At 34.7% G+C, this 13,693-nt stretch overlaps 1 protein-coding gene across 5 annotated transcripts; it reads left to right on the top strand.

The window, feature by feature from the left end:
- Positions 1–2,972: 2,972 nt before the first annotated feature.
- Positions 2,973–10,419, top strand: COG0212 (NagB/RpiA/CoA transferase-like superfamily protein). Of its 5 annotated transcripts, none has more exons than XR_016044172.1 (6): positions 2,973–3,730; positions 3,943–4,033; positions 8,072–8,293; positions 8,918–8,993; positions 9,990–10,115; positions 10,195–10,419. XR_016044172.1 is itself a non-coding variant. In XM_006847073.4 (6 exons), exons 1-6 carry the CDS (start codon positions 3,332–3,334, stop codon positions 10,341–10,343), a joined length of 1,068 nt encoding a protein of 355 aa, XP_006847136.1. In that variant the 5' UTR covers positions 2,973–3,331; the 3' UTR covers positions 10,344–10,419. The 5 variants fall into 5 exon arrangements, 2 of the variants coding, with proteins under 2 accessions (XP_006847136.1, XP_088707732.1); XR_016044173.1 differs by having other exon boundaries at positions 9,897–10,115; XR_016044171.1 differs by having other exon boundaries at positions 8,072–8,298; positions 9,897–10,115.
- The last annotated feature ends 3,274 nt before the right edge of the window (positions 10,420–13,693 follow it).

The raw sequence follows: 13,693 nt of genomic DNA, 5'->3' as shown, positions 1-13,693 counted from the left end.
TGAATCATTATATGGGCTCTCTCTCTCTCTCTCTCTCTCTCTCTCTCTCTTTTTCTCTCTCTCTACAATTTAGGAAATTTCTTTGGAGTTTAGGTTATATCTGATATGAACAATACTGAATTATTTTGATACTCTCTGATATGAATTTCGGTACATTCTTTTTATAATCAAGGTGAACTACATCCTGCTGAAATTATCAGAGTATGATACATGCTGAAATTAAACAAAAAATGATACATGCTACTTAAATTGATTTTTTTTTCTCTCTCTCTCACTATACTTTAATTAGAATTATCTGCTTCTCATTATGGATTTGTTATTAGGGTGTGGTTTCTATAAGGTTGCAACCTTAAACAATCCAATTAAGGTGCACCTCCAAAATTTATTAAAACATATAATTTTGATGTAAAATATTTTTATGATTATTTCAAAATCTATTTTCATATCTAATTGTAAAATTTTAAACTCTAAAAATGGTTAAAATCAAGTAGATCTATAAACATATGGAAATCTTGAAAATGGGCGGTCTAGATAAGTGTTGTAAGATGCACTATTTTTAGGGATCAAAATTCTTTTTATTTTTCATAGTCATATATCTCGATGTCGAGATGATCAATTTGAGTGTTTTTCAAAATTAAAGCAACATTTCCTGATAGATTTTTGAGGTGCATCCGTAGTTCTACATTGTAAGGTTGCAACTTTATATAAACTTTTTATTTGTTGTTAAGATATATATTTGCACTCTCTCTATCTTAGGAAAGGTAATTATTAATACTTTTATTTATTTTTCTTTCTCTCTTTCTTTAGAATGATGATGATGTTATTATCAGAAAATCTTTTGGGAATGATGTGATGATGACTTTAATTTCGAATTTCAATAGAATTTTGTCATAAAAAAGAAAGAAATGATAGTTTATAGGCAAGTGCTTGTAAAATGTTGGTAATGCATTTCCCATATTTCTTCCATAGCCAAATAGTAACAATGTATTTCCCAAGTTGCATCTAAATACCACCCAAATAGTAACAATTCATTTGCAGGTAATGTATTATACAATAATGTATTACGTCAGTAATATATTTCAAAGACATTCCAAGTATCCAAACGACCACTTACAAACCACTTCATCCACAATATTTTTGCCAACAGATTTGGCTGCCATATATTATGCCTATGTTGTAGAAATAATAACACGCTTATGCAATCTAGATTGTTGTAACATGGCTCTCATTGCAAAAATGAATAAGTACATGATGTAAATTTCCTAATAATATTGTCAAATTTGCTTCGGAGTCTTCTTTGGTTTGGTGAGAAAAATGAAGCAATTCGGTGCTTCGGCTGACTCGGAGGAAGAATTCATATTTTTTTTTTCAAAATTTAATAAATTAGATATTTATAAATAAAAATATATAAAAATAAAAAAAATTAAGAAGAGTTTTTTTTTTTAAATACTATTATATAGATATTTATTTGCTTAGGCCGAAGAGACCGAAGCTTCAGCTCAATTGGCCCGAAGCGGACTCGACTCTGACCGAAGCGGCAACTCCAGGTTTCGTTTCGCTTCACTTCGCTTCGATCTAGGCCTAAAATCCGAAGGCTTCAGGCGAAATAAAACGAATTTGATAACACTGTGCTAAGTTCTTAAAAAAAATAAAATCTTAGTGCCAGTTTGGATGTACCCAAAATTGGAATATTTTTGGATTGCAATCCAAAAATATTGTGAAACCGAGTTTGAACTGTTTGGATAATCGCACAATTTTGCTAGATTTTTAGATTGAAAGAAAAAATACTGCCGCAAAAATTATCGTTTAAATCAATTCTAGTTAGAGTTGAATTTTTTTGGATGAAAGTGCAGCATTCTCTCACCCGTGCAAACCCCACACCTAGCTTTCTCGCTATTTACATGACCCAACTCTCTTGCTCTCTCCCATTGCAAACCAAAAACCCAACTCTCTCTAGCACCCTGCTACCCAACTCTCTCACTCTATCTATCTCTCTAAGAAGTTACTCTGGTGTTGCTAATGGTTTAGTGGCACCAAGCATCTGTATCGACTGGAGTTTATGATTGATTCAACTCGAAGCCACAAAAGCAAAAACCCTAGTTTTTTGGCAAATTTTTTTTTTTTTTTGCAAAGAACCCCAATGTTCATAAAAAACAACTCAAACCTCAAATTTGTAAAGACGGACAAGTTATCGCAGAAAACCATAGGGTTCATCAGAATCAATGGAAACCCAACATTTGGAACAAGGGTATGTTTAATACACTGAACCAAAATGTGCAGAGAGAGAAAAGAGACCACAAGAGGTAAGAGGGGAGGAGGGAGAGACCATTTGGTGAGTCAAGGGACTTGTGACAGAGTAACTTTGTAAGAATAGATAAAAGGCTTTGTATTTTTTTCAATTGGCATTTGAAAAACTTGCAATTTTTATAAATAACAATTTTTTTTTATTTGACATCTAAATTGGTCCTTAAAGAATTTTTTTTCTTAAAAGCCCTAGTTCATATCATGTGTCGTTTGATAAATTTCCTTTATTTTCTAACTAATTTTTCTCTTCGTACAAAACCAAGTGTTTGGAAATGATACTCTTCATCACCATAACCTAAAAATAATTTTGGGGTTTTCTTGGCAACTCTCACTCGCCTCTTATGTATTCCTATGTTTCCATGTTTCCATAACTGGCCCTTGCATTTTCTGGCAAATTCACGACCTATTGTGTTTTATTTTTATTTTTATTTGTAAATAGCTTCATTGTACGCATTTATTTGTATGAATGGGTATGATTTGTATAAGGTTGCAGCTTTAAACAATCAAACTAAGACAAGTTTCAAATTTTATCATAATAAAATTTTGGTATTAAAATTTTTTAGGATGACTTAAGAATCTACTTTCATATTTAATTATAAAACCTTACATTAAGAAAATAGTTCAAATCAAGTAGGTCTATAAATACTTGGAAAATCTTGAAAAATAGTAGTCCAATAATGCCTTGCAAGATACATTATTTTCATAACTCAAAATCTTTTTTTCTTTTCATATTCTTATATCTTAGTGCCGAGAAGATCAATTATAAAGTCTTTCAACATCGACACAACTTTTTATGATGGATTTTTGAGGTACACCTTAATTCTACATTTTTAAAGTTGTGACTTTATATTAACTTTTTGGAGGGTTTTAGATGGTTTTGACATTGATGAAAGGTCATGATCCAATGAAATATATCGGTCAACCCATAATCCGCAGGATTACATTACACAATATACACATTCGCTCTATTCCATACGATTAGTGCTCACTAGTGTCATTATCTGGCATAGAAGCTAGCACACGCGTCATGGATATTACTGCGAGTCGCACGTCCGTCTCCTGGGTATTCCACATAGCCGGAAATATCGCCGGACATGTGGCCGGAAATGGCAAGTTATTAAGTTTGAGTTCAAGTGTGAAGCCATCAGTGTGCTCTCGAAGTTTCTGTATGGGAAGAAGCAAAAGCTTCGACGAAAGAGCTTTTGAGGAAGAGAGACTCGAGCTCGACGCGCAGGCTCGCCAGAAAATGGCGGAAGAAGCCGAGTTTCTAGAGCAAATGGACGGAGAAGAGGACCCAAAGGCCTGGAAATGGTGGATTAGGAAGAGGGTTTGGGATTTGATGGAGAAGGAGAACATTGCTCAGAACCCACGACCTGTTCATCACCGAATTCCTAATTTTGTCGGGGCCGCTGAGGCTGCAAAAATGGTGGGTGCGAATTTTTCCCCTCTTTCTCTTTTTTTTTTACTGTATTTCAGTTAATTTTGTGGTTGTTTCTGCTCTTTGCGTTTTGCGCGGTTTTCCTTTCTTTTGGGTGAATTCTAATGGTGGGTTTCGTTTTTTTTTTTTTTTTCTCATTTTACTTGCACTATTTGGGGTTTTATGTTCCATGTTAATGCCGGGTTCTGCTTCTGTTGAAGTTGGCTGGTTTGGAAGCGTTTAAAGTGGCGAATTGTGTGAAGGTGAACCCAGATTCCCCTCAGAAACAAGTGAGATATTTCACTCTTTCAGGTTGGTTTTTTAAAGAATTTCCCATTTTCTTACTTTAGGGGAATTTTTGGAAGTATATTTTTCTGAGAGTCGAACTCCCATTGTTCAATGTAGTTCTAGGTCCTTACTTTTACAATCTGAATAATGTCTATATCCAGTCTAGTTTGTTAAGTTTTCTATTTATTTTTCTGAATTTTTCACTTACCCAGTTACACATGCCAAGTGCATAATTTAGTGTTATACTTTGATCGGAACTAGAATAAGAGAGTGGAGTTCTAGCTCCTACTTTTAGAATCTGAATAATGTCTATATCCACTCTAGTTTGTTTAGTTTTCTATTTCTTTTTCTGAATTTTTCACTTACCCAGTTACACATGCCAAGTGCATAATTTAGTGTTATACTTTGATCCGAACTAGAATAAGAGAGTGGAGTTCTAGCTCCTACTTTTAGAATCTGAATAATGTCTATATCCACTCTAGTTTGTTTAGTTTTCTATTTCTTTTTCTGAATTTTTCACTTACCCAGTTACACATGCCAAGTGCATAATTTAGTGTTATACTTAGATCGGAACTAGAATAAGAGAGTGGAGTTCTAGCTCCGACTTTTACAATCTGACTAATGTCTATATCCACTCTAGTTTGTGTAGTTTTCTATTTCTTTTTCTGAATTTTTCACTTACCCAGTTACACATGCCAAGTGCATAATTTAGTGTTATACTTTGATCGGAACTAGAATAAGAGAGTGGAGTTCTAGCTCCTTACTTTTACAATCTGAATAATGTCTCTATCCAGTCTAGTTTGTTTAGTGTTCTATTTCTTTTTCTTCACTTACCCAGTTACACATGCCAAGTGCATAATTTAGTGTTATACTTTGATCGGAACTAGAATAAGAGAGTGGAGTTCTAGCTCCTTACTTTTACAATCTGAATAATGTCTCTATCCAGTCTAGTTTGTTTAGTGTTCTATTTCTTTTTCTTCACTTACCCAGTTACACATGCCAAGTGCATAATTTAGTGTTATACTTTGATCGGAACTAGAATAAGAGAGTGGTGCTTCTTGTTTCGTGGAACAGTAAATCAAGTCCTGGAGTGATTAGGATAATAAAGTTTTCAATTTCCTTTTCTTCACTATATTCCATTTGAGAACCGACTTACTACAAGAAAGGAGTGAAAATGGTTGTTGACATGGGTTATGATTATTAGGAGATTTTACTTGTTGGTAATCTATGATTGTCTTGAAGTCCATCTATTGCAATTGTTAGAGACTAGCCCTTGTATCATGTAGATGCTAACAACAGTTATGTTAATCGTGATCTTGTTGGTCACTATGTAGTGTCCTGGTAAACCATCATGAACTGAGTCTGAGTGACATGTACTGCAGTTCATAGAGACTAGCACTTATATCATATAGATGTTATGAATGGCTATCTTGATGGAGATATTACTGATCACTGTGTAGATGCCTTTGTGGCACCTTTCTTACTACATCTTTGGTTCATAGGCTCAACTAAGCTTCTTGTGGTCTGACATAGTCCCTATAGCTTGTTTGAGAAGTTCTGAGCTAGTATGTTGCAAACGAGGTTTCTTTAGGGTGTTACAGTCCCTCATTGTTTGTTACCTGGAGCAGAAAGTTTGCTATATTTTGGGTTTATGTAGGTGATGTGATCATGTTGGTATGAGGATGCATATTGCATATTAAGTATACTTCACTTTAGCATTTTCATATTAGGGATACAAGCATTCTGTGGTACTTTCGGATCTTGATATCAGCAAATGGGGCTGATTACCTTAGAACTTGATATTAAGTATTCAATAATGATAGTGATTTTTTTTTAGAGAAAGTATGGATACTGAATTGGTGGAAACTTATACTTAGCCATAACTAGACTACTCAAATCTCATATTCTCCATGTGATAGGCCAGTTTTTCCACCCTTGATCTCACACATAGTAGTTGTGCATTGCATTATTTGATATGTGACGTCAATGCCAGGATGTAGACCTGTCATCTTGATACCTATGTAGGCAGTCCTAACATGAAACAACCTACCAATAGCTACTGTAGATTTCTTGGCTACCCTTGTGTTTCTTGGCATGGCAAGAAGCAGATATCGTGCCCAGGTGCAGATCAAAGGTGGAATGTGGAGGTATGTCCTTTGAGTTTTTCATGTGGTGAGAAATTATGCCTTCTAAAGCTTTTCAACGATTTAGGAATTCATCTCTCATGCCTTAACCCCCCCTCCATGGCATTCACTATCCAATAATTGCTATCATGTTTTTTGCGGCACCGCAAAGCATAATGAGGGATTTTTTATTGTTCATCTATGTAATTGAATAAAATAGAATGTAGAATTACAAAAACTGCAAAGAGTCATTTCATAAGATAGAGACTGCTTAGGACTGTCAGCCTCCCTTGTATGTCTTCTTTTGAGCATGAACTTATAAGTTCACATGGCCATTGACTAGAGACAGAGGCAACTACTTAGGGAACAAATTATGACTTGTATCTCTTTTGGTGCTCTAGTTTGATGGGGGTTTCGAGTATGCTACACTTGTAAATATTTTTTGCAAATAGAGTCTCCACTTTTTTTTTTCTAATGGTTGCTGTTGTTTAATCTCCTCTAGTGTTTGGTTTGGTGAACTTATATCCATGTTGCTTTAATTAGGGGCTTTGATTCCTCATTCTGAATTGGAAAAATTTTGTTTTCCTCAACACAAAGTTGATATCTTTGCATAGGTTACTAACTCATGTTGCTCAAGTAGCGTAAGGGACATAGTTGTACAGTTGCCTGATGGATACTCAAGATGGAGTGTTTGAAGTAGCTGGGAGCAGTTTTACATGACAAAAACTTAAAAAAAATTTAGTGTTAAAAACGTTCGAATTGTGCTTCTTTCAGAAGAACGTAATGGTTACAAGGGAATCTACGTGAAAGGGATGATTCTATTTTGCAATCCTTACATGGTTATTATGATAGTTGATGGTTTTGCTCCAACCATATCATATGGCGATATTTCTTTTTGAAGTAGCTGGTGGTCTGTTAGGTGTACAGTGTACTAACTTTGTTAAGCTTCTCTGTTCACTCAGGTCCGGTAAGTTTTGCTAACTCATGATATTCAATGCTCCTGTGAGCGTATCCTGTACAGAGTACCTTCCAAAGATATAGGAGAGGAAAGCCTCTAGCAAGAAATGTTTTATGAGGTAGAGGTAGGCTATATATATTTTGGGGATTGCTCATGTTCGTGAGAGTGGCAAATCAGGAATCTCCTTTGTAGCATCCACATCTATGGCATCATTGCTAAGATCCAACCTGGCTGTCTGTCTTCTCTGCCAGTTGAAAAAACGAAGAATCCATCCACAGAAAGAAATGCATGACCATTATGTTACGTACCAGATGCTCATACATATATTTGAAACTCATGTAGCTTTACATGATGATGTGAATATCTGGACAAGTCATTTTTATCTTCAATCACTAGCTTGTTAGATTTGCGGATTTTAAGGCAACGATTATTTTTGTATACATCAAACTGTTCCCATTGATAACTCATATCCTTATCCAAATCCCCTGTGATAACCTGAGACCCACTTGGAGTTCTGCAAATTAAATTACTTTATATGCTTTAAGCAAGTGTTATATACACAATATAAGCAAGTTGGTAATAGATGCAAAAGAAGAGCTTGGCTTGTAGCCTGCTGGCTTATGACTTTCGGCTCCTTGGAATGGGACCAAAAACCATCCATTAGATTTGATGCCAGTTTGTTCAGAAGCTTGGCCAACTCGGTAACTCCCAATGCTGAGTTGACTCGCAATTCTTTTATCAAACCAAGCCATGCTGCACTCCTATCACTTCGCTAAATGCTGTCTGCATGACAAATATTACTGGAAAAAATGGATTTACATCAAATTATTTCGGGTGAGTTCATTTGAGTTAAGAATGAGTTTTGAATAACCATTTGGAACATCTAGGTTTTTCTCTCCACTATTCAACTCGTTGTAATTAGCAGTTCATTAGCATTCACATTCAGATTCATGCCATGGATGGTGTATGTCATTCATGTAGGTGGGAAGAAGCTTTTGACACCTCAACCACGCCTGAGAACAGGGTTTTTCTCCATGTTGGAGTCTTGCTTTTTAGCTCCTGGGGCCATCAATGAAGCTTGTACTGCCTCAGGTTTTGCCAAATATGGAAGGCCAATTAGTCTAGACGATAAGATCAAAGTGGATCTCATAGTAATTGGATCTGTTGCTGTGGACCCAAGTACTGGAGCTCGACTTGGGAAGGGTGAGGTAGTTTTCATGTTTTCTTTTTGCTTTAAAATATGGGAGCTCACACCTTCTACTCGTTCATTTATGCTTTCCCTTTGGGGTGGTATGCACATGGTGTGTATGGAAAGGCAACCACCATCTATTCTCAAGATGGAAATTGGAGATGAACCATCTAAGAATACAACTGTCATTCCGGCCGGACTATGGTCCATCTCCGTCATTCACCTTGAGAATAAACAGTAATACCATTCCTGTATACCATATGGCACATACATCATGCATGTTCCCTCTACTTTTTGTGATGGGTATGGTATGGGTTTCATGTATGGACCTGGTTTCTATACAGCCAAGCCCTCATATGTAGAAATGCGGGCCTATTAATAAATCTATTTTTGAGATGGAGTTTTGGACTTAATTTTTAAGAACATGTAATCTCTAAATTGGAGATCATGAATATGAAACAGTAACTTTTAAAAGCTAGAAGTAATAATTCTAGTAAGAAAACATTTGGACTGTTAGTTTCCATTGTTTTTAGATGGAACCTACTTGATGGATGCTTTACATTTTTTGGACCGCATATGTAGAAATGCAGTCCAACCCGCATGAAACAATTTTCCTTCATGTATTTGCACTTGTTCAGGGTTTTGCTGAACTTGAATATGGTATACTACGCTACATGGGAGCCATAGATGACTCTACATTGGTTGTCACAACAGGTAATAGCAAGATCTTTTATTAAGTGTTCATTTGGATTTTGTGCTTCTCCTTTTTATTCTTCATTGTGATTCCAATACCATTTACTACATGGATGATCTTTCTGTTTTTTTTTTCTTTTTTCTTTTTGGGTACCTTTTCATTGGGACATGTAAGCTTGTGCTTTGAACTACAAATAGGGATCAGTAGAGGTGGTTATAACAAAATATCTCCAATTTTTTGAAATCTTGGCAGCGTATCGGGTCCTATACCCGGACCTGTCGGGTCCCGGGTCTGGTTGGATCCATTGCCACCCTATGACTATGAGCTTCTTTTCTTTTCTTTTTTTACCCTTCTTTTTACCATCATATACCCTTTATTGTAATATTTATAGTATTGCACAACATTTATGAATACCCACATATCCCCACGTTCCTTACTGTTTTGCGTAATAACTAAAAATTCATAAGAAACAAACATATCGGCAACATTTATGAATACCCACATCATATACCAATATTATTCGGGTCGGGTCCAGCTGGACCTAGACCTAGACCCAAACAGTATTCAGGTCCAGGTTTTGGATCCGGACTCGGACCCGAATAGTATTCGGGTCCAAGTTTTGGACCCGGACCCGACCTTTCGGGTCCAAAATTTGGACCCATACCCCGACTTGAGGTCGGATCTGCCCGTCGGGTCCCGGGTCTAGTCGGGTCCATTGCCACCCCTAATTCTTGAATATTGAAAAATAAATTTATGCTTGAATGTAGTCATAAGATGGCATGAGAAGTATAAGTTTTTAGAAACTTAGAAATTATGGTGAGCATTAAAATTATCTTTTCTATCTTGCTTATGTGATTTCTTGCATTTCTCCATTCTTGTTTTTTTTTTTCTCTTTTTTTAATTTACCCTGGTATTTTCTTAAGGATTTCATACGAATACACCAAAAACTTGAAAATATCCTGAAATTCCCAAGAATGGGAAATGTCCCATAATCTACAACTGGTGCATGTCCTCAGTCCATGATATACAATTGGTCGACGACATTCCGGTAGAGAAGCTGTTGATCCACGATGTTCCAGTCGACATAATCTGTACTCCAACTCAAACCATCTACATAAACCCAGTAATTCCAAAACCTCAAGGTACAGCTCTCTCTCTTCAATGCTATGTTTTACTTTTCTGCACGTTAAGCTCAATTTTTCTTCATCATACTAATTTCAGGTATATATTGGGAGAAATTGTCACCAGAAAAGCTTGGGCAAATTCGAATACTAAGGGAGCTCAAGAGAAGGATAGAACAAGAGACTGCACAACAACTTCCTTGTGCTCCATCTGAGAAACTCCCTCCAACCGCCGAACGGAGAAGATAAGTAGATAGGATTTATGAATTATAATATGTAAGATTTCAATGGCTAAAGGCCAATAAGAATGCAATTATTATTTTAAGTTGTGATTAGCTTTATCTAAGTAGGTCAGCATTAGAATTCAAGCATGCGAAGGTAGTGTTGCCATTGTCAATGTACTCGATCACTTAACGCTTTAACTTAACCACCTCAGATACATCATCTGGCTGGGTCAGACTCGGCTGGGTCAGACTCGGATAGGCTGGTTCCGTTGAAAAATAGAAAAATACAAAAAACAAATAAAAGGAAAAATCAGGAGATGAAAGTAATAGAAAAGTGTGTTTTTTGGATTAAAAATATTAAAAAAGCAGAAGTGTGTGTAGAAATTTTTGAATCATTTTAATGATTTTAGGGTTTCTTGAAACCCATTTTCTGATTTTAAGGGTCTAAACGATTCAAAAAATATAGTGCCATTCTAGGAGAGGAAGATTTTGTGACAAATGAAATAACGAGAGGAAGATTTTTTTGGCACATTTGAATAAATATGGTGAAACAACCAGAATAATTAAGAAAATAAGATTGTTGTTTACATAAATATGAGTTGGCTCGGAGATTTGTTAACCAATCAGGCCCAGGCTCAGCTCCTTGTTTTGTCCGGTCTATTTTAAAAAGAGTGTGGTTTGCATGAGGATGCAACTTTAAACCATTAAAGTAAGGTGCATCTCCAAATTTTGTATAAATGGCAATTTTAGTGTCGAGATTTCTAATTAAACTCGGAAAATGGTTCAAATCAAGAAGATCTATAAATGCATGAAATTTTTTAAAATGGACTCTCCAGATAATATGTTTTGATTACTTTTGTTCTATAGGATGGAGTTTCTATAAAGCCTAGGCTATGTGAAAACAAAATAAAGCCTCACTTCAATTATTCGTTCGGAAAGCACTTTCGGCAACAAAATTCTCTATGATGACTCTAAAATCAATTTCCAACACTGACAGTAAAATTTGAAACTAAAAAAATATACAGATTTTGTACATCTATGAACACTTATTTTTAGTGCTAAATGGACAGCGTAGATATTTTGTAACAATATACACTAATATTAGAGCTTAAAATCCTATTTTTTTACACGATAATGTTCAAGCCGAGATGATCAATATAAAGGGTTTTTTAATACTTGAATTGCAATTTTCGATGAGTTGTGAGCTTAGGCTTTACTTACTTAGATAGGGCTGCAGCCCTATCAAACCATTTTCCTTTTTATATCAAACCATTTTTCTTTTCTATATCCATACATCTCAACATCGTTTTCCTTTTTATATCAAACCATTTTTCTTTTCTATATCCATACATCTCAACATCGTTTTCCTTTTTATATCAAACCATTTTTCTTTTCTATATTCATACATCTCAACATCGTGTGATCAATTAGATGGTTTCGAATGTCAAATCAGCCTTCTCAGTGGATTTTTTATGTGCACCTAAATTCTACAGTATAAGTTGTCAACTTTTTATGAACTTTGACCTTTTGAAACTGCTAGTTGTTGGCTTATACCCTGGTGAAAGATGGGTGCAGCAATTATAAAGAAAAAGGGCGGATAAGATTCCATAGAAAGCATATTGTATCATTAAAAACGAGGAGGAAGGCTGAAAGCCTATATCAATTAAATGCCACAACGAAAGCGAGCAAATCTAGCTTTTGAAATCAGGGTTTTCAAATTCGAATTTGAAGGTATTCTAGTAGTGTGAACTCTCTATTCCTTATTGTGAGTGCTTAGGGGACTGAATGCGTGAGTTCTACGTACATTATGTTGATGGTAGGGGTTAAGAAAAATAAAATAAAAAAATAAAACTGGAGTGAACAAATTGTAAAAATTATAGATTTGATTTAGGAAAAAGTTTATATAAGGTTGCAACCTTATATGTAGAACTACGGATGCACCTCAAAAATCCATCATAAAAGGTAGTTTTAATGTTGAAAAACCCTTTGATTGATCATCTCGACATCGAGATATATGACCATGAAAAATAAAAAAAGATTTAAAGTCTCAGAAATAGTGCAATTTACAACATATTATCTATACCATTCATTTTTAAGATTTTCATTTATTCATAGATCTACTTGATTTTAACCATTTTTGAAATTTAAAATTTTATAGTTAGATATAAAAATAGATTTTGAAATAATCCTAACAACATTTTACATCAAAATGATGTACCATTTTAAAATTTGAAGGTGCAACTTACCTCTACAGCTACGGATGCATCCGTATGCTAACTGTAGCCTTTGGTTTAATAGCCAAAAGATTTTATGCTCTCATGGGAGCATGTTGTCTATTTACTCCCAAGTTTCCGGCATTTAACCTTTGCAACCCAAAGAACAACCTAAAAAAAAAAATCAACATCACACTCTTTATGTACTTAAAAGAAATAATGTCTCAAGATTGAAAATAGGCCATCCAATTCTTGGATGATGATATCTAAGTGTTAAAAAACTAAAAAATTTCAAATTTTCTCTTTTGAAAATATAATCTAATGATTCTTAAGAAGTTCCCAAAATGTTAGATAAAACAAAATAAATGGCTGTGGTTTGTATAAGGCTGAGGCGCTAAACAATCAAACTAAGGCATAACTTCAAATAGTGTCGAGAGATGTCATTTCAATGCCGAAAATCTTTATGATGGCCTGAAAATTTATTTTCATATCTAATGATAAAATTTAAAGTTTAAAAAATAGTGTAGATAAAAAAGAACTATGAACACTTGAAAATTTTAAAACTGACAGTATAGATAATGCGTTACAAGATGTACTATTTCCAAGATTTGAAGTCCATTTTTTTTTTTTACATCCATGTATTTCAAGGTCGACATGATTGGATTTGAGGGTTTTTCGGTGTTGAAACAACTTCTTTTAGTGATGTGTGCCTTAGTTTGATTGTTTATAGCCTCAACCTTATATAATTTTTTTCCTTCATAAATTTATACTTTTATTTTCGTTTGGGAAAATGGTTTGATAGGGTTGCAGCCCTATCAAAATAAGTAAATCGTCACCTTATAACTCATAAAAAATTACAAGTCAAGCCTTGGAAAATCTTCACATCGATCATTTTGAACAGTATAGCTATGAGAAAAATTAGGATTTCAAACTTTAAAAAGTAATGTATGTTATAACAAATTATCTTGACCGTTGATTTTTCCTTAAAAACAAGTGTTCACATATTCGCAAGATCAGTATTATTTTTTGAGTTTCAATTTTTATTGTCAGTGTTGGAAATTGATTTTAGACCCGTCATATATCTATATTTGCCGAAAGTACTTTCTGGATGAGAAATTTGAGGTAAGGCTTTATTGTTTCGTAGAGCAAACCTCATCCTTTA

Source organism: Amborella trichopoda, chromosome 11 (genome assembly GCF_054954075.1).
Source record: "Amborella trichopoda isolate Santa Cruz 75 chromosome 11, AtrichopodaSantaCruz75HAP2 v2.0, whole genome shotgun sequence".
Lineage (NCBI taxonomy): Eukaryota > Viridiplantae > Streptophyta > Magnoliopsida > Amborellales > Amborellaceae > Amborella > Amborella trichopoda.
Note: the sequence above shows the minus strand (reverse complement) of the source record. Positions and strands in the feature narration are given on the sequence as shown.

Excerpts from the sequence above, each read along its gene's own strand:
- COG0212 (XM_006847073.4), top strand. The coding sequence starts at position 3,332 with ATGGATATTACTGCGAGTCGCACGTCCGTCTCCTGGGTATTCCACATA. Across the intron at positions 4,034-8,071 it reads GAGATATTTCACTCTTTCAG|GTGGGAAGAAGCTTTTGACA; the intron begins GTTGGTTTTTTA and ends TCATTCATGTAG. Across the intron at positions 8,994-9,989 it reads TACATTGGTTGTCACAACAG|TCCATGATATACAATTGGTC; the intron begins GTAATAGCAAGA and ends GCATGTCCTCAG.